The sequence below is a fragment of the Melopsittacus undulatus genome, chromosome 4 (assembly GCF_012275295.1).
Source record: "Melopsittacus undulatus isolate bMelUnd1 chromosome 4, bMelUnd1.mat.Z, whole genome shotgun sequence".
NCBI lineage: Eukaryota > Metazoa > Chordata > Aves > Psittaciformes > Psittaculidae > Melopsittacus > Melopsittacus undulatus.
In genome coordinates, this window is record NC_047530.1 from 82,599,279 (window position 1) to 82,619,600 (window position 20,322).

The following is a 20,322-nucleotide window of genomic DNA, read 5'->3' on the forward strand; positions in this document are numbered from 1 at the left end:
AGTATTAGACCAGCTTTCTTCTTGTGATTGTTTGCACTAGAGAGAATTTATTCAGTGCCAGCAATTCTTCATGTAAATGAGAATCAGGACTTTGTTTTAATCACAGTTGTGAGAAAGGTGAGCTTGATTATTCAAGTTCAAGACTGTTGGGTAGCAATATGCCATGTGTGTACTACATAATTTTGTAGTGTGTGTTGTATACAGAGTATTTGTTACTTAGATTTTTCTGTCACTGCAGCAAATATTTAAAAGATAATGAAGATCACAGCATGTATGCACTTACAAAACCAGAAATGTGCATTAATTACTGATAATTTAGTTTTCTCGCCTTCACTCATGTGTTAAAGGCATTTTCCTTGTATCTTTGGGTAGAGTCCCTACTGAGGAAGACTTGACTTTTGTGAAATGCGTGGCTCTGTTGATTTTACTTCGTGTAAGAGCAATGGCTTTAAACTGAGAGAGGGTAAATTTAGATATAAAGAAGAAGCTGTTCACTGTGAGGGTGGTGAGACACTGGAAGACGTTGCCCAGAGTAAGTGTGGCTGCCGCATCCCTGGCAGTGTTCAAGGCCAGGCGGGAAAGGGCTTTGTGCAACCTGGTCTAGAGGAAGGTGTCCCTGCTCATGGCAGGGGGATTGGAGCTGGATGATCTTTAAGGTCCCTTCCAACCCAAACCATTCTGTGATCCTATGAAAATGTTAAAAGTTGCACAATAGCTTTTAAAGAGAAATCTAGTGATGTCTGTGTTAAGACTTGAGCCGTAATCACATGAGCACTGTAGAAAGAGCAGTGTGGGTCTAGATGCCAGTGGCTGCCCACCTGGTGGGTACAGCCACAGTCCTGGAGCCCACAGAGTCACTAGCTATGCATTCTTTGCCAGCCCTCCTCTGGGCAGTAGTGGATGCATGAGAGAAGGTTTTTGGTGGCTACATGAGAGGAGGTTTACATCTGGCCTCAGCCTAACCCCTCCTGAGGCTGTTTAACCCACTTGATTAGAGTTGCATGGTAGCAGGTTAAAGGACATTCAAGAAATTTGCTCTAGTGCCTTGCCCAGGGGCAGCAGCATTAGCTGGGATGGTCACAACTGATTAAATCAGCATAGCCGGTCTGAAATTTGCCTTAGGAATGCTGTCCTTACCCAGTCCCTCTCAGCTGTGTGAGGCCACAGGTGTTGCCATTTCATAAGGCTTTCACATACTTCTGAAGTGTGAACACAGTAATATGACTTGGTATGACTTTGTTTCAATATTACTCCAGTGTGCATGTTTTGGGATTGTTAAAAATTTTAATACAGAGTGGCAGGAATGTGGGATGGTATGTTAACATAGAGCTGGTAGTAACTACTTTTAATGGTTTCGTGTTTAATAGTTTTAAATTGTGGGAGCATTCTGCGATATGCCTAAGTAAGCAGTGTCTGTGTATTTGGCCACCGTGTCTGTCTTTAATTTCATTACATCCATTTATGTTAGTTATACTGATTCTTATTTGTTTTAATTATGCAGTAGAAATAGGAAATAAAAACTGACAGTTTCTGCTTATTGACCTTCATGATTAAGATTGTCAAATAGTAAAGTGATACTGAAAATAATTCAATATTTTGATGTTAAAAAGAATTGCCAGAAGCTACATTTTGTGTTGAGTGAGAAAAACAGTCCATGAGCTTAGCTTTATTTCTGTGCTAGGAGAAGGAAACAGTTCCTGTAAAAATGGCTTATTATTTAGAGGGCCAAAAAAAAAAATCCTCTCTCTCTTCCTGCTCTTTCTCTCTGAAATCAGTATTTTTCTTACACTGCACAGGAGAAACTATTTTGTAGTTCCAGGACAGGCAGCAATGTATGGAAGTAGGGAGAGATTTGGAGGTGGGTTGGTTTAGGAAGGTAGTCTGGAAGAGTGTCCAATTTGTTGTTTTTCTTCTGCATAGTACTTGCCAAATCAATGTAAGAGAGTTTCCTATCGAATATTATTTGCTTTTTTGTCTGCTTTAGTTTTCAAGATACGGCGTTTAAAGAAGAGACCCTTACCAATGGAACAGGGGGTTAAAATGGAGTCCATGTATCCTCTCAGAAGCCAGCAGCCCTGCCCTGGTCATTCAGGTAAGTTGTCTCCACCGCAGCATTCTTCCTCTTTTACATCAGGGCTGGTCTTCAGGTTTGTAACATCCCTGTTCCAGCATCTGCTCTAGCTTTTGAATTTCAGAGGAAGTCAAAAGCATGTATGTACAAGTCACTGGATTTGGTGAGGTTCCACGGTAAAATGTGTGTGTGTGCATCTTGCAGTCCAGTCAACTATATCACTTTTTGCAGAGTCAGCAGCTATGCACATCATGCAGGAAGCGTGGGATCCAGTTCCTCCTTATTTGTGCTTTCTTCTGGATGTTTGTTGGGTGTACAAGTAACTCGTGGTTTTTCAACTTTGAGTCCGTCTCCCTGGGCAGCTCTACCTGTCTTACACAGGAGAGCCATACCGCTGCATGATCACTGTATGCTGCTGCCTGCTGGCGGCAAAGTGGCTTGGCTTTTCTTTGGCCAGTGGCAGCACCTATCAAGCCTCTCAGCTAGGAATGTGGGTGCCTAGTCTCAAATCAAACTTTGTGCCGGTATCTTTTGACATAGGTCAGTGCATTGGCAGTAGCTTGTACATAGCTGCCTAGAGGGGTAATATAGCTGAGCTGGCTTAGCTATGGAAATGTAAGCTTTGTCACTGAACATATTAGTTTTCACTTTTACTTACGTACAACAGTCTCGTGGTCAGATGTGATCATTAGTGCCATTTCAGAGAGGCAGAAGTAACAGAGCTCTTATAACTGCTGTTAAACATAAAGCACTAGCCTGGCCTAAGTGAAACCAAGGGGATACCATTATTTTAGCAGTGTAATGTATGAAAAAAAAATCTGTGTTTTAATATGAATAATGCCTTTCAGAATGTATATTTTTTATACTTTGAACGCTGTTGAGGAGCAGCCCTTCCTTAATCAGCCTGTCTTGTCACAAGATAAAGTAAGTCACAAGAGATGATAAAGCAATGAGTACGCTGGGAGTATGCTCAGGGCAGTTGCAAGGTAATCTTGACCGTGAAGTGATCTGTAAGAAAAAAGCAGAGGATGTAATCAAAAGCTAAAAGGATGACTTGTTTTCTCTCATCTTGTGTTTACTTCAGTTTATCTTGCCAGTTCCTGAAATCATCTTTGTTATAAAGTTAATTACAGACAGCTCAGAACAGCTGAAGAAAGTTGCAGCTTGTAAGGATGGACAGGCAAGTGCAAGGATACCAGTGTGCCACAGAGATCTTTTCCTCCAAACTGGAACTCAGAAAGGAGGATTTTCTTTAAGACAGCATTTGTTAGCTTAAAGGAAAGCATCAAATCCAAGTGAATGGGATGACTGGTCCCGTAGCTGAACATGTAGCTAGAGTGGTGGGTGTTCCACCTACTTGGAAATGCACCACAAGGATAGTATAAGATCCTGTGTCAAACCTTATAGTATAAGATTTACCCATGTCTTGTATGGGAATGTGCTTTGGCAGCTTTGACTCCTGAACAGGGTGTTCTTGTTGCCTGTAAGTCCATTTTAAGGCATTGAAGCAAGGCTGTTGTTTGTGGTGATGCTCAGGTACTGTATCAGTAACTAATATTCCCATGCACTGAACAAAATCAGGTAAAAATGCATTTTAAAAGCAGAGCACTTTACAGTTTACAACTATGAGCAAACATGGATAGAAAAAGTCTGGCTCTTCATCTAGGAATATACTGCTTATGTGTAATAGCCTATTTTACTGTTGATCTAGGGTTCATCTGTTGATTATTAAGTGATGTGATTAGCTAAATGGTGTAGTTTGTTCACAGTTCATGCTGCGTGTGGACATGGAAATAAGTTTGCACGTTGCTCTGTTCGTGAGAGCCCACTTGGAGCACTGTGTTCAGTGCTGGGGCCCCCAACACAAGAGTGAGTTCAGAGGAGGGCCACGAAGATGCTCAAAGGGCTTGAGCACCTCTCCTGTGGAGATAGGCTGAGAGAATTTGGCTTGTTTAGCCTGGAGAACAGAAAGCTTTGAGGAGACCTTACAGCACCCTTCCCTAAAGGGGTGCTACTAGAAACCTGGAAGGGACATTTTACAAAGGCATGTAGTGACAGGACAAGAGGGAATGGCTTTAAACTAAGGGGCAATTTAGATTAGACGTTAGGAAGAAGTTCTTTATTGTGAAGGTGGTGAGACAGTCACAGGTTGCCCAGGGAACTTTCAGATGCCCCATTCCTGGAAGTAGATGGGGCTTTGAGCAACCTGGTCTAGTGAAAGATGTCCCTGCCTGTGGCAGCGGATTGGAACTGGATGGTCTTTAAAGTCCCTTCCCATCCAAACCATTCTATGATTCTATCTCTGGGAACTGAAGACAATGGTGATGAGGTATGTGATAATTAACATCCGTTCTCCTAAGAATCAGTCCTCTCCACATTTCACAGGATGATTCAGAGCTGTGGATGTTTCAAGTTCACTTCTGCTGACTGACCTCTGAGCTGGTATTTTCCATTTCTTGGCTCCATATTTGTATATTTGACACCTGTGTATTGTCCCTTACTTGTTTTATCCCATGTAACATTTTTCGCCTCCTTCACTCTTAAATCTGCCCCCCTGGACCATTTTCCACTGAATACCATAGACTATCAAATGTGTTCTCAGATCACAGTCCAGGATGTTTGATGCTTGGGTCTGCCAGGTTTTGGATGTTCCATCTATTAGTGCCAGGACTTGTATAACCAGAGGGAAAGGATTCCTGCTGGTCTGTGGAACTCACAGCGTTCATTCCTAGCCCTGTAGCCACCAAGGGACTGGACTTTGGTAAAACAATTTTAGCTTCCAGCTGTGTCCTCCCTCTGCTTTTTCCACAGTAGAGCTAAGGTGCTCAGTGTGAGGAGAGCACTTTTAATTAGGACTCAAATGATTTGCAATGGTTTTCCTGGAAGGTGGTGCAGATCTCTGGTGCAGAAGATATGTCATGTGAAGACATGCTGTGAGCCACACAGCCAGTGTGCCCTGGGGGAACATACAAAATTCCGCATCATCCCAGATTTGATACGTGTGAGAGCTGCTGCTCTTGCATTTGGGTTACCTCTTCATGTTCAAAGCCTGTGCTTTAAAGGAAGCAAACCGCTTTGCTGCTTGTTGATTGCTCTTGGAGATGTGATCGTATATGTCAGTCCATGGTGTTGCTCATGTGCAGTATGGAAAAGCAGTGCGCTCCTCAGAAATGCATGCAGCCCTGTTGGAGATGCGCTGCTGACTGGATTCTCTTGCCAAGAAGGAAGATGTTGAAAATTGCCATGACTGAAATCGGAGCAGACAGGGACCTACACTGAGCACTCCTCAAAGTGCATTTTCAACAGCAGCGCTCAGTGATCTTAATGTATCAGTGTGGTCCCTGTGAAAACACCTTTTACAGGGTGGTTCTTTCCTGTGGGGAGGCAGGGTCTCATTCAGCACTGTTTGGGGGGCTGTGACAACTGTCCCAGGAAACTGCTGTTGCTTAGATGTGTCTGTGGGGGCAGAGGTGCCTGCAGGACTCTGTCTTTTAAGAATTAGTGTCTCTTCACCAGTTCTGCAGCAAATCGAAGATGGTTACTTCAGTACTTACAGACTGCACATGCCCTCAAGATGAGGGAATCTGGCTGAACCTGCTCCCTGGTAGCTGTAAAGTGTGTAAAGAGGAGGGAGCTGAAGGAGAACTTCTGAAATATTCCGGGAATGGGGTATCTTATGGGGAGGTATCTGCTGATCTCCTCAGACATCATCCCCTTTGAGTAGTCCTCTGTCTTCTCTGAACCCTTGCTTTTTTTCTGCCTGCCTGTCTTCTCTGAGCTCTTGCTTTTTCTTTTTGCCTCTCATTAATCCTCACTGTTTATGTCCAGGAGTAAAGGCTTGTTTATACTCGGCAGGACACTCTAGAAAGCAGGTTCACTGAGTTACATGGATGTCTTGTACGGGTACCTTACTGAAAATTAAAACAGCCCGAAAGCATTTTGGCTTACTTCATTTTGGAAGTACATGAAGTCAGTGAATGCTTTTCAGCCCTAAGGATGGTTGTCTAGCTTTAGATTTGATCCTGTTTACACTGAGACTATCCAAGATTCGTGCCTTCAACTCAGCTGGAGCTTTGTCCACACCTGCTCACGGGGTTTCTTGGCAGCCCTGCACAGGGAAGTTACGCTGAACTGAGTTCGTATTGAAACCAGGTTGCAGCCGCTCCTGTGCGGAACCGGAGCGCCGTTTCGCCGCGGTTGGCAGCCTGCCCTGCCGCTGAAACCCGGCAGCCGCGACTTGCACAAGGTGTGTGTGTGTGTGTGTGTAGCCCTGCGCCCGGAGGTTGGATGTGCCGGACGCAGTCCGCCCCTAACCCGGCACTGTCCGGTTTCCCACACTCAGCACCGGTCGCTTTGGCACCCCCTTGTCCGCCGGACCCGAGTGGGGGGGGCATTGGCTCCCCGGGGCGGGGCGCAGCTGGGCGGGCCGAGGGGGCAGCGCTGCCCGGGCAGACGTGGCAGCGGGCGGAGGCGGTGGCGGAGCGGGCCGGCCCGGGCGCCGCCAGGTGAGTGGGGCAGGGGCGGCGGCAGCAGCCGCGACCCCACCGCGGTGCTGAGCAGCGCCGGGGCGGGCAGCAGCGGCTGGGGCAGCGCAGGTGGAGGTGCCTCGGCTCGGCTCTGCGTGGCTGTGCCCGCGGCTGCTGCCGCTGCAGCGTTGAAGGAGCTCCGTGGGGGGCGGGGGGCGAAACTGGGGAAATAAGAGCTAAAAGATAAATAACGGGGAGGTGGAAGGGGGAGGCAAATGGAAAAAGAAAGGCATATAAAAAGGGAAAAAAAAGGGCAAAAGAAATAAGGAGAAAAAGAAAAGGGAGGGCAAAAAAGAAACGAAGAGAAAAAACAAAGACAAAAAGAAGGTAATAACGCAATAAAAAACAAAAGAAGGCAAATAAAAAGGCAAGAAAAAAGGCAAAATAAAAAAAAAGGAAAACAAACAGAAAAAGGGGGAAACAACCACAGGAAGGCAAAAAAGGGGGGGGAGGGGGGCAAAAAATAGGGGGGAAAAGAAAAGGCAGAGAAAAAAGAGACGGGAAAAAGCCATCGGGAAAATTAAAAATTAAAAAAGGCAAAAAAGTACAAAAAACCCAAAAGGTAAAAAAGGGGAAAAAAGCCAAAAGATAAGGAAAGCAGCAGCAAGGGCAGGAAGGAGGCACGAGCAGGTGCCGGCGGCCCTTCCCGGGCCGGGGTGGCCACAGCCCCCGTGCGGCGAGGGGCTGAGCGGTGCCTGGGAGCGGTGCTGGCCCTGCCGTGGCCTCTGCAAAACTGAAGCTGCCCCGGAGCACCGCGAAGTTAAAGCTGCGGGGTGAGCCCGGGCGTGTATCCCGCCTCTCGTGTTCCACAGCGTTAGTTACGCCGCAGGGGTACGTAAAACCCCGAAGAGCCGGGTAATTGTCCTGGCTGTTGGAGTGAATGAGTAACCGGGAGTAGCTGGAGAGAACCAAGTGCTCCTATGCCTGGAGTTAGTTTTGTTGCACTGAGGGCTGCCTTGTTCCCCTTTGATTCCTGCCTTCCTCAGAGTCCCCTAAATTAGGTGTTTTTAAAGAACTTGAGCTGGAGAGGAGTTGAGGGGATTTATTAAAACTAAAGTGCTGTTGGCTGCTGTGTCCCCTGAGGGAGAGAGGCTTGGAATTACCTCCTCTGGCAGGGACGGAGGCTTCAGAGGTCGTGGGACCACACACAGTTGTGCTCAGGAAGGTGTTAACCTTTCCTCTTTAAAATCAGGCAGCTGGTGAGCAGCTCGGACCAGTGACACTTAGCTCAGGAATGGCTTTAACCTGACAATTAATAGAATGTTACTGTTTTGGAAGGATGCAGAGGGCATAGATATTTCATCCATAGGAATCTGGTTTTGTAATTAAATATAGAAGTGTTGCAGGAAAAGGGGGCAAGCCTTTGTAATGTTTCTGCGAGGAGATTTGCTAATGCTCTTCTGCTCCCTTGAGCGCTAAATGGTCTGGAAAAATTAAAACAGACATTCTTTAATTTATAGACTGCTTAGTGTCTTTGGCAAGAACTTTAGGAAAAGTGATACCAATTAACTTCCGAGTTAGAGGCTCACTTATATTAGAGGAAAATTGTGCCTCTTTGGTTTTCCTTGGCAGACGAGTGTGTAGAGCATTAAAAGCTTCCGCTGGGTTGGGGACCTGGATAGGTAATACTGCCTGAAAGCATCTCCATGCTGGGCAGCAAGTTTGAAACCACACTGCACTGGTAGCATGTGGCATGGGACAAGAGGAAGGCTCTGGCCCCAAGGACTCGCCACTTTCAGACCTGAAGTAGGAAAAATCCACACACGTCACATGGATTGGGATGTGGCTGCATGTACAGCAGCTGTCCTGGCATGTTTGCTCAGCTCCGGCTTCTGTGCTTTACACCCTCTCCTGTGTTTGCTGCGGTTGCCTTGTAGGCCTGAATAGATCCATACGTCAAGGAGGGATGTAAACAGTGGCGGAACTGGGCAGTAAGATTTTAGGCTGTTGGAAACACCACAGAGGAGCAATAGTGGAGAGGCAATTTCGTGCATTTGTGGAGGAGAAAGCTCTTACACCAGGGTGAGCCGGAGCAGAGCTGAGTGGAAAGGGCAAGAGAAGGGGTTTAGCCCTGAGGAAAAGGAAGGAAGTTTTGAGATAAGGGGGTTTAAACGTCCATGAGGGTGACGTTTCCTGCAAGGGGAGTGCCAGGTCTGAAATCCATGCTTGGAGCCCTTCTTTCTGTATCTTCCAAGTTTCAACCTACCTGTGGTTGCACACCAGGCACATTGAACGAGCAGCTTCAGCTGCTGCAAAGGGTCAGGGCCATCTCTTGGGCTTCCATGGTGGTGTGGTTTAGGAGAGCCAGGGCCACAAGGGCTCCAGCCTCCGTGTTCTTTCTACATCCAGGTGGAACTGGTGTGCATGACAGGAGTTTAAATGGTCACAGTGGATCCTTTACTGAGTGGCATCTCTCGCAAGGAAGGGCTGCATTAGAAAGTAGTAGGAAAATATGGCTGTTCAACTGTAATCTTGTTTCGTGTGTATTTTCTCCCTCATTTTATTATTATGGCTATTTGCATTAAAACATGAGCTTCATTTCTTTAGAGTTTATCCACTCCTGCTGTTTCTGCCCTGCTTGAAGCCGCAGAGTCCCTGTAACAGCAGCCATTTATGATATTGTGAAGGGTTATTTGCTTCAGAGAAGGGGGAGGGAGCAGTGGGGAATCAATGAACTCTAAGGGCTTTGATGCTACCTAGCCAGCCATGTGGACAGGGTGAAGAAAGACCTCCTGTGCTGTCCATTGTACCCCAGCTGCAGGAGACCTTCTGTAGCTGAAACACCACTGTGGCAGCACTGGTTGTTTATTATTGAGTGTTTCAAAGTAGATTTATAGAAGTGGGATGATGAAAGTGCTGATCTGGGAGCTGATGCAGAAGTCTTCAGGACCCAAAGTGGTTTCTGTATGTCTCTGTCCCTGAGCAATAGCAAAAGCACATTTTGGTTGGTCATCTTGTCTCTGTAGCTTGCAGACTTGAGGAATCAGAGATTTCTACATTATGCCCATGGTAAATTGTATGTCTGGTCTCAGGTAAGGTGTCCAGCCATTGGTACAAACCTTGTGTGATCATGGTTGGTTCTGGTAAGCATGGGGGCTCCACTGCCAGGAAACTACTGGCCCCAGGAGAGCCAATGATCCAGACAGTCCGCCCTCTCCACATCCATGGAGTGTGCCTTGTTCCCTGCTGGCTGTGGCGTCTTTGTCTTACCTAGGCATGATGTAGCCTAGGGATGGCCAGAAAGGCTCTGTTGGCAATTGGTGTGGGAGAGTGTGGGTAACTGGTTGGTGGCCATCACAAGAACATCTGGGGGAAGTTAAGACTTGCAGCCGGCTGGAGGGGGTAGGAGAACTTCATATAAAACCCACCCCAACAGGGAGAGAAACCATCAGTTTTGGGCAATGCAATGCTTGTGCAAGCTTTCCCTTTCTGTGAAGGTGTGCCAGTTTATCTTTGAAATCTAGCCTGTTGCTGGTTTCTTGGTACTTACATGGTGTTGAATTAAGCCTGACCCACTGCCAGAATCTGCCTATGGCAGGTATAAATCTGAAGTTGGACCACTGCAGAGAGGAGAACTGTACCTCCAAGAATGGGTAGGATGTGAGGAAAGACTCCTCCTGTACATTGGTGCAGGGGATGTAGCTGGGAGCATCAGAAATGCAGAGTGTGGGTCTATGGTGGTGGACACCTACAGCTACTCCAGTTCCGTCTCTGCATCATGCTGAGTGGGGCAGAGTGGGGTAAGTAGGTTGCTCATTGGGAGAGGTTACATTGGCAGGACTTTAGCCTGTAAAGGTACAGCTGAAGGGGATGTGATCAAGGCTGCAGAGAGACTGTTGGTGCTGGGAAGTAAATAGTCCACGTGTCCTGTGTCACTGGAGCACAGGGGCATGCAGTGAAATTACCAGGCACCAGAAACCAGTGAAACGGAAATGCATTTCCCAGACGCACACAATGGAGCTGTGGAGGTAGTGCTGCAGGATGCTGGGGACAACAGGGGTGTGGATGGATTCAGAAGAGGCCACCAAGGGCTGTTAAATGTAGGGCTGATGATGGAGCCTGTGCTGCAGGCAGTCCCTGGAAGGGTGCTGGGGAACTATTGCTTTCTGCTTGCTGGGGTGTCACTCTGCAGTTCAGCATTTGCTAAGAGCTGCTCTTGGCTCTGTCTGGGTAATTGCCTTGTGCTTCTGCAGACTAAGAAAGCAACAGTCATGTTTTCTGTCTTTTCTGCTTCCACAGTAAAGTGCAATAAACCCATGAATCTTCTACAGTGGTGGATCCAGCACTGCAAGAATTTGCCTGAGGAGAATAGCTGACCTTCTCCTTGGACCAGCTTCTCCTAGTCTCAGAGCTGTGAGTTGGGCAGGCCAAGGCAAAGCAAAGGATACAATGTTCAGCCTGAATGGTGCCAGAAGTGAGGGATATGTCCAAGAGTTGTTCCATGAGGAAGCACAGCAGGTATGTCAGAGAGCCATTTCCTTTCATAGCCCGTGTTTCTATCTCCATGGTCTCTGCACCTCTTGGTCACCTTTGTGGCTGGTGTTTACCAAAAGTAAGAAAACTGCCCTTTTGTTTGCTGTGTAAACCAGAGGTGTATTATGTAGAAAAGGAGAGAGGAGACTTGGTTCCAGAAGGCAGGAGGGAGCGGCTGCAATGGGAGAATTGTAGTTTTGCTGGAGTTTCAGGTCTCAGTTCCAGCAGCTCTGAAGTTCACTGTGTGCCCCTAGTGTACCATGTCTCCTCCAGACATGTCATGTCCTGATCTGAGATGACTGTGTGATGGGAAGACCACCTTAACCTACTCTGTCAGTCCCAGTTGGATCAGCCTCATTTGTCATCTCATCTAAGAGACTTCTCCAGTGAACTGAGGACCCATTTGTCTTGGTGGGGTGCTTGGCAGGGACATAGGGAGAAGCACCATGTATAGCTGTAGGCTCTGTAGAGGACCTCTTGAATGGTCTTTTTCGTTCATATAATATTATCAATGGGGTTAAATTTGTTGAAGCTGAGTAGGATTCTGTTGCTGCTTATCCTACAGGAATATAAATAGGGTATTACAGGGAACCCTCTCTTCCAGGTTTCCCAGCAGCTCTGCTGCCCCTTCACCTTAGAGGCAACTTGCAGCAAAGTAGTGCCTTAGCAGCTGTTGGTGGCCATCCCACTGCTGATGTCTGGCTCTGGCACCTCTTGTGCAGCCTGCCTACAAAATGCAAGAGGTAAAAACAAAGGCTTTGCTTTTCTCTAGGTATCTCAAACACAGACCAAGCCCTGGTGGAAGATCCAGCTCTTTGTGTGGGAGCCAGTGCTTTTTGGAACATGGGATGGCGTCTTCACCTCCTGCATGATCAACATTTTTGGAGTGGTTCTTTTCCTGAGGACAGGATGGCTTGTGGTGAGTGCTGACTTGGCTGAATGTATGAATAAGCATTTTCCTCCCCATCTCCTAACCTTGTAACTCCATCACCACCGAAGTGCTTTGGATTCTGTGCTGTTCACTGTAGGCATTGCTTACATCCCCTGGTGTTTTGTAGCATTTCAGGAAGTTCCACTAAAATGTAAAGCTGAAGTGATTTGTAAGTGGTTTCCTTTTTTAGCTTTAGGAAAGAAGAAAAACACAATTAGCAACCTTGACAATGAACAGGGGCACCCTTGTGTTGTATTGCTGAGACAAAATAGCTGCTTTTTGGGTGAAGTGTAGTGCTATAATTACAGCTACTCAGTCTCTTCCCAACACCACTGAAGCAGGTCTCTTCCAAACCTGTCAGTGTTGGAGTCCCTGATGGAGTGGAGACTCCTCAGTTGGTGAAACTGACATTGCTATCAAAGCGATTCCATTTACGCATCTCACTGAAGACCAGAGCCTGGAAGAGTGTCTCTGCTCCAACTCCTGATGCAAAATGTTGAAAGTTCCCCTAGGGACATGTGGGATTTGAGTTCCAGGCAGGGTTCATGTCACAGGCACGAGTTCGTGTGACAGACGTGGTGAACATCTTCTAAAAGGAGCAGGAAGACACTTGCACTCTGTATTGAAAATAGCTTTGCTGGAGGCTTTGAGGGGAGCTGCAGTCATGGTGGTGGTGAAGTTGGGGTGATTTTCCTAGCTCCCTTTTCCTCCTGATCTTACTTCCTCCATGCCTCCTTTGAAAGTGAGTTACTGCTGGAGCAAACACAGATACAAATAAAGCCAGTAAATAAAAGAAAAACTGAAACAGCTGGAAGACAGCATAAAAGGAAGGGAGGAGAAGCTGGGGTTGGCAGAGGGCTCCCCTGGCAGAGGACAGGCATAAGTGAAGCCATTCACAGAGTCAGACTTTTGCTATAAATTTCCAGACAAGGGCTGGTGAAGCTTTGCAGTTCCAGAGCACCCTAATCTGGTCGAAATATTCAGCAACTATTGTGACTCTGCACTAACCCCTTCCAGCACGCATGCATAAGTAAGCATCAGTGTTTAATGGGGGCTCTTTCTTCCCACTTTCTATTTGCTATTGTTGCTGTGAGTCCAGCTTTCCTCCCTGGTTTTTGTGTTAACCCTTTCTTCTGTGGAAAGCATGGAATTGCCCATTACCTAGCTGCTGCCATAGCCTGGTGACACCAGCAAATTTGGGAAGAGCCCAAGGCTGTGTATGTTTGTGTATATGTGCTTTGCTTTTTCATTTCCTTTTCTGACGCATGCCAGATTTATTAACCCTTTTAACCTGAGGGTAAGCTGTTGAAGAAAAAGAACAATTGCTCTTTTAAAGAGTAGTATTGGGTTGTAGCAGGCTGTGGTGCTGACCCAGCCAGCAGCTGCGTTTATAACAAACCTTGGCTCTGTTCCCTACTGACCAGATAACGCCCCTGTCAAAGGCAGCGGGATGCTGAACCAAAATAGGATCTTCTGATGATAGCAACATCCTGGATATGTTTTCTATTGTTTCACAAAAAAGAGAAAAGAGAAAAAACGCTGGGATTTCAACCCACCCCAAAGCTGGGAAGCAGCCTTTTAGTGCTGGTGATAAACAAACCCTGTCAAGGCTACCACAACCTCAGAAACGAGCACTGCTGGAGCAAGGTTGGAAAGGAGGATGAGGACATGGCCTGTAATATGAGTAAAGGCAGGGGAGGGGAGGCCAGGCGTTAATGAAGCGCTGGGCACCAGAGGAGATTTCTGTTGGTACAGTTGGAATGACTGTTCTGGGCTGAGGGGTTTGTCAGCAGGGGAAGGTGGGCTGCAGTGTGAGGGATGGAAAACCTCTGACTCTGGGAAATAAATTACAGCTGTGTGCAGGAGGGATGGAAGGTCCCGAGCTCCAAAGAGGTGCTTAAGTGCTTTTGGAGGCACTGAACGCGTTCTCTTCCTGAAAATCTGACCTAAATGGCAAACTGAACCCCCAAAATAAGGGCTATGCTGGTGCTTAAAGCTGCCAGCAGGGACCTGTGGCTGGGTTTGTTCAGAGGCTTTTGCTGTTCACTCCATGGTGAGCCCGTGTCTGGTGCAGCAGCTCCTGCTGGAGCCTTCCCTCTGCCCAAGCAGGAAGCACTGGGGTTTTATTCAGTGGGGCTGGATCCTCTGCAGGAAACTGCCCCGAGTACAGGGTGAGCAAGAGCCACCTGCCGCTCGGTGTATGTCCTGTAGATAAGGACCAGCGTGTGCTGGTTTGCGAGAGGGTTATTTATCTTCCACGCTGTGTTGCCTCTGGGCTGTTGTTCTTTGGTATCTCATTGTTTGGGAGGATCAGAGCTTTTGAAGGTAAGTGTTCCAAAAAATTAAAATGTGAGCTTGGTGCTGTTAATAAATCAGCTTCACAAACCACGGGGGTTCAATTTTTGAAACTACTTTTTGTCATGAAAGTGTTCTGATTTTTTCAAGCATGTCACTCTAAAGCATGCGAATAGGTGGTGATCCCCTGCCCATGGTGGCTGAATTGTTTGACCTGCTCTTTTTAGACCAGAGCACAAACCCACTGATTCGTGCAGGAGCCTGGTCATGGAGCAGGAGCTTATGCAAAGGTCAGGCAGCCCCAGGACAAGACAGATCTTCTTCAAAAGAGTGCCAATAGGAACTGTGAATTTGGCATTCTTTAGATAAGTGGGAGTGTGTGTGTGTGCGTGTGATCTTTTTACTCTGTATGACTCCAGAGTCAAAGACTAGAGGTGGGCAGGTCCTTTTTCTATCTCAACAGAGTTGATGTTAGTTGATCTTCATTTGATTTTTTCCCCCCCATTCCAGGGAAACACTGGCATTGTAATGGGCATGTTTCTGGTGTCCTTTGTCATCCTGGTTGCCCTGGTGACGGTCTTATCTGGAATTGGGGTGTGTGAGAAGTGCAGCGTTGGAAGTGGAGGGGTCTACTCCATGATTTCTACTGTCCTTGGAGGTCAAGTAGGGGGCACCATTGGCCTCCTTTATATTTTCGGGCAGGTAATTAAAATAAATTATTTAAAGAAGATTTGGAGACTTTGCAATGCAGGTATTGATCATGTGCTCTCCTGCTGCAGGAATCAGTGCTCCAAGTGAAATCTGAGTAATGCTCCACAGTGCTGGACAGCATGGGAGAGCACCTTGCGGTGCATCCAGCCCCACTGTGCTCCCCAAGAGCAAGCCTGCACATGGCAGTATGCAGCCTGGCATGGGTCACAGCAGCGGAGGAACTGGCTGTCTGAGCACGCAAACTGTGTGGAATATGCCCTCCCGTCCCAAATTACCTCCATTGCCAGGACATGCCCTTGCTGGTGGGAGACTGAAATTAAGCTGAGGTGGGAGAGGCCAGGGTGGCCACCTAAAGCACAGTGAGCAGCTGTGGGCTGGCAGGTTGGCCTTGACATGCTCCCCATGCCCTTAGGGACCAGTACACCTTGGCTGCTTCCCTGTGGGAGTCAGGAGCAGTGGAGCTGGTATGGGAGGAGGTCAGGGCAGCAGTAAGAGCCACAGCTAATTGACTTCTTGAGGTCCAAAAGTCACAGTCCTGGCTTTTCTGAAAGGCCCCAGGGAGCTGTCATGGGGGTGAAGCACTGAAATACACAAGTAGTAAACATAAAGAATGGAACGTAATCTCTTAAAACTGTGGTAACTTAACCCTCTCCCCCCATAAAGATGTTATGAACAGTATAAAATGTGATGAGCAGAAAAGCATTTTTATTGAGGCTTGTTTTTAACTGACTGGCTTACACCAATCTCCAAAACCCCCTAACAACGCCCAAGCCAAAACCAATCCCCTCTTCTCCTTTTGCTCCATGTTAAAAGAAAGGGTCCATAAAGCACAAACTGAACACAGTTACAAGCCAAGATATGGAAATGGGCCACACATGAGAATCCTTCCTGTCATATTTTCCGCTCTTGCTCTCCGAGCGGACCCTGTCTGTGAAAGCAATCAGGTTGCAGCCTGTCCTGAGGGTTGTAAAAGCTGTGCTGAGCAGTCCCAGCCCCTGCCTAGGCATCCCGTGTGGATGGGGGCTGCGAGTGGGAGCTGGCAGCTTGCTTGGAACACTTTGCCTGCTCCTGAAAGCTGATGCCTTTCCCTTCTCTTTGGCCTTGCTTTCTGCCCCAAAGTGCTTTGCACCAGCTGCAGGCTGCTTCCCCACTACAAGATGCACATGGAGCACTGTAACCTCAGACACAAGGCAAGTCCAGGCAGAAATGGGATATTCCCCATTCCTTGGTCTGACTGTGGCAATTGGGGAATGACTGGCCACATTTCCTGGGAGGTGAGTGGTGGTTCAGTGCCCTGGGGCTCCTGCAGGAATGAGCTCCTGCTGCAATAGCCAAGGTGAGCTGAGACCTGGTTGGGCTTTGCTGTCCTCCTGGGATGTGGAGCTGTGCTGTATACCTCTCACCTGTGGACAGGCATAATGGGGTTGCAGGACCCAAGGTCACACCACCCATGCCAGCGTGCAGCTGTGTGCCCCAAGCAGGCTTGCCAGGGATGCCATGCACTGAAAAGGGTTGTTGCTGAAATGTCAGCTAATGGGAGCTCTGGAGGGAAATGTCCTGGTATTTAGGATTGCTGCCCTGCAGTGGGGTTTGAGGCCTGACCCTGAGCTGCGCGTGTCCTGTCCTGCAGCAAGACAAACAAGCAGCTTTCCCTGGAGCTCAGGGGGCATGGCTTGCATAATGCAACATCCTCAAAAGTACAGGCTCCATTCCAGCAGTGAGATGGGGAGCCGGTGAAACATCAGACTTTATATCCAAATTAAACACTGAGTTAAAAATAACTCTGGGAGGCGATGAAGGGGGAAGCAAACTGCCATTCTTCAGGCAGGTGTTGGACTGGGACCCTTTCCTTCAGGGAAACAGAAGAAGGGAAGAGACTTAGAGATTGACTCATCCTTTTCTGCCTTGAAGAATCCAGTGTGGTTTCTCCTGGAACATTAATGGGGGGTAACTTTTAAAGCCAGTGGGAAGTTGGTGGGCTGCTGGCCCTAGTGTCCAGCCTTCTCTGTTAACCTGGGCAGAAGGTATGCTGCTCTAGCAGTGTGCTGTCTTACTGCAGTAAGGTTCAGTCCCTGTAGACCAGAATAACATTGAAGATTGTATTGTGACAGCACATGTCTATCTATCTGTCTGAACAGAGACCCCTCAGCCCAGCATGGGAGCTGTGGATGGGGATCCCTTGTTCTCCCACAGTGCATTCACAGAACTCTGTTCCTCAGTGTGTTGCAGGTGCCATGTACATCACTGGCTTTGCAGAGTCCATTGCAGATGTCCTGAGCCTCAGCAACATCTGGGCAGTGCGTGGGATCTCCCTGGCTGTCCTGCTGGGACTGCTGGGCATCAACCTGACTGGGGTGAAGTGGATCATTAGGCTCCAGCTCCTGCTGCTCTTCCTACTGGCTGTCTCAACACTAGACTTTGTCATCGGGTCCTTTACACACCTTGATCCAGGTAAAATGGAGGGGTCATCACATTGTCATCAGGGGGTGTTAGTCCCCCAGGTTTTCTCCTTTGGTGTCTTTGTGAAATTACACATCTGGGCAGAGGCAGAGTTCAGTGATTCCAGATGTTCCCCCTGTCCTTTGGTACTGAACTTTTAAAGGCAACTTGTAATTTTGCAAGGAGTAAGTATTTCAGGGCATGACTGAAGATGCTTTGTTAATTAGAGTGTTTAATCTCAAGAATTAAACTCCCAGTGAGTGCTGTTGTTACACTTGTATTGCACTCAGAGGTTTGCTAACAACAGAGACTGAATGGGTTTGCAGTCACCCTTTGTAGCCTGCTGCTAACTCTTGTGTTAAGCGTAGTGCTCATGAAAACAGAGGATTGTGACTTTGCATTAAGGAGATCTTCTCCCCAGAGATCCTTGAGGTTACTTAGACTGTGCTGGCCTGCACACCGCTGCATTCACTGCCCAGGACCATGCTGGGGAGCACAGGAGGGAGCTAGGTGGGCTGGGAAGGTGACTCCCAGGATTTCAAGGAGGTGCAGGTTTCCCCCCTTTAACCTTCCCCAGCCTGACTTCAGCCTGCGGTGGCAGCTTCAGCTTGGGCAAGGTGGAGACTCAGGGCTCCCACCTGCAGCCCTGCTTGCACCCCGAGACCCGTTCCCCTCCCTCCATTCTCATGCCCGAGAGGTGTTCACTGCAAAACACATCTCCAAGCGAGGTGACTTGAAGTAGAAGGGCCCATGAGTGCCCACAGTGGCCACTCCAGTAACAACGAAATGCAATTAGCTGAGTAAACGGAAGGTGTCACCTTTTTCTTGGCTTCCCCTGTGTCCATCAGCACCTTGGGGGGTTGTGAGCAACTTGCTAAAGTTGATTTAAAGGAAAGATTTTCAGTTTGGAGTTACAGTTGGGATTGAGGTGCTGAGCCGGTGGCAAGAGGGGGGTCATGTAGGTGTTCACAGCAGCAATGGCTCGGCTGTCTTACGCTCCTGTGTGCCGGTCCAGGGTGCGAGGCCAGTGGGGTGAGGACAGGCACTGCTGCACTCCTCTTGGAGAGAGCCTTGTGGAAAGGTGTTTGCATTTTACATTTAGCATGTGAGAAATGGAAGCTGGTGAAAGTCTCAGCAGACACTTGCAAAGGAGAATGAAGGGAGGACGGCTGAGCTCGGTGTGGTGTGTTTTGCGGAGAAAGCCACTGACCTGCTCCAAACAGCTGTGCTTCATAGGAAGTTGTTTTCTAAAGGAAACAGGGGAGTTTGCGTTTCAGTTGTGCTCAGAGGAGACCTTTAATGTGGACCTAGAAACCTTTCTATTAGTAGAGAGAAAATGAACACTCGGCATGAGACCTGATGGTAGAAGGGTGAATATGGGATCAGGAGGAGAGAAATAGAGTACAGATGTCATCAGGAAACATGCCCAAGTTGAGGTCGATGTAGTCATCTTTGATTTCCTCTGCTACTGAGCACCATGCCATTTTCTTCTGAGAGAAAATAGAGAAAAGACGTGAAACAAGGTGAATGAGCATTGCAGATGCTGCAGCTTAGCTGTGGCTGCTTAAAGAAACGAGGATTTCAAGTGCATGGAAGAACATCGGGCTGATGGTGGCCAGATCGTAGCCTCAAACAGCAGAACCCCAGAGCAGCCCTACTCGTATGGTAGGACCTGCAGCCATAAGGCTGTTTGGGTAGATCTGCGGATTTCTGTTTCTATAAACTGCCTCTGTGTGAGAGAACTGTTCCGAGTTGGTTACTCCCAAGTCCTGCATTTCCCCAGAAGGCCTCTGAGTGGTGTGTCAGCATCAACGGTGAGCGCTGGGCTCCAGGAAGCCTCTTCACTCTGCCTTGCATGCTTTCTGCAGGGCATGGATGGATGCTTGTCTCTTGGGTGTGATTGTACTCAGCAAAGCATCCCTCCTGCGAGGAGCCTGCGGTAGGTGCCGGTGAAGCTCCACCCTCGAGAGTCGGCTGATGGTAACATTGGGGTGCACTGCACCTGAGCCCAGCACCTGGGGAAGCATTTGAGACCCCTGTGGGGTGGGCAGTCGAGTGATCAGCTCTCTGCAGCCCTCATGTGTGTGCAGGTGCTTTGGGTTTGGTTCTTCAGCTGCAGCAGTGACAGATGTGAGGGGCAGTGTGCAGGGAGATGTCAGTTCCGAGGACAGACCTGTGAGCTAGAAAGATTTCAGCTGACATCTCCTCTGGGTTGCCTCCTTGTTTTATGACAGATTCATGGGGTTTCAGTTCACAGCCTCAGGTCTTGGTCTCTGAACCTGTAAACTGGGCCTCGTGCCGTCATCCTGACTTTCCTTCTCCTGCCATGGCAGCCTTTTCCCTCACTTACATTTCCAAGTGCTGTGCACATACCAAAGGACTGAGCATCTGCCAAGCAGCAGTTATTTGGATTTAAGTAATCTCTAGGAATGCCTGTCCATCTTGAAGGTCTTAAACGGCTGCCTTTGTGTGGTTGCACTGGGTGGAGTCCCCTGCTCTTCTCCCCATTCCCTCAGCTCACACCCAGGCACACACCAAATCGGATATTGTCCAAGCACTCACTCCCTTCCTGTGGTTTGCCTTTATTTTTAGTCTGAGGACAGAGCATGTTTACACAAAAGGGGGCTTCTCAGCAGGGCTTCCCGCTGCTTTCTCTCCTTGTTTTAATTTTCTTTCTCCCTATTGCTGTGGCTTGCTCCTGCTCTGAGAACCAGCCGGGCTTCTGGAGCCCAGAGCTGGGGCTGGGGGAGCTGAGCGGCTCCAGCTACACTGGAGCTCCAGGAGTTCTGTGGTTCTGTCGACCCCAGTGAGACTGCAGGCAGGCCTGCCTGCTCCCTGCCAGGCTGTAGAGTCCCTCTGCCTGGCTCTGAGGGCTT

The 20,322-nt window shown here is 48.2% G+C and overlaps 1 protein-coding gene across 1 annotated transcript in view; it reads left to right on the forward strand.

Annotated features, from left to right (window-relative positions):
- Positions 1–10,846: 10,846 nt before the first annotated feature.
- Positions 10,847–20,322, forward strand: part of SLC12A8 (solute carrier family 12 member 8) — a 49,085-nt gene continuing 39,609 nt past the window's right edge. Inside the window, exons 1-4 of the mRNA XM_031053465.2 lie at positions 10,847–11,055; positions 11,843–11,989; positions 14,807–14,998; positions 17,227–17,458. Of these exons, the coding sequence (XP_030909325.2) occupies positions 10,987–11,055; positions 11,843–11,989; positions 14,807–14,998; positions 17,227–17,458 (640 nt within the window). The 5' untranslated portion in view covers positions 10,847–10,986. The remainder of the gene's footprint in view (positions 11,056–11,842; positions 11,990–14,806; positions 14,999–17,226; positions 17,459–20,322) is intronic.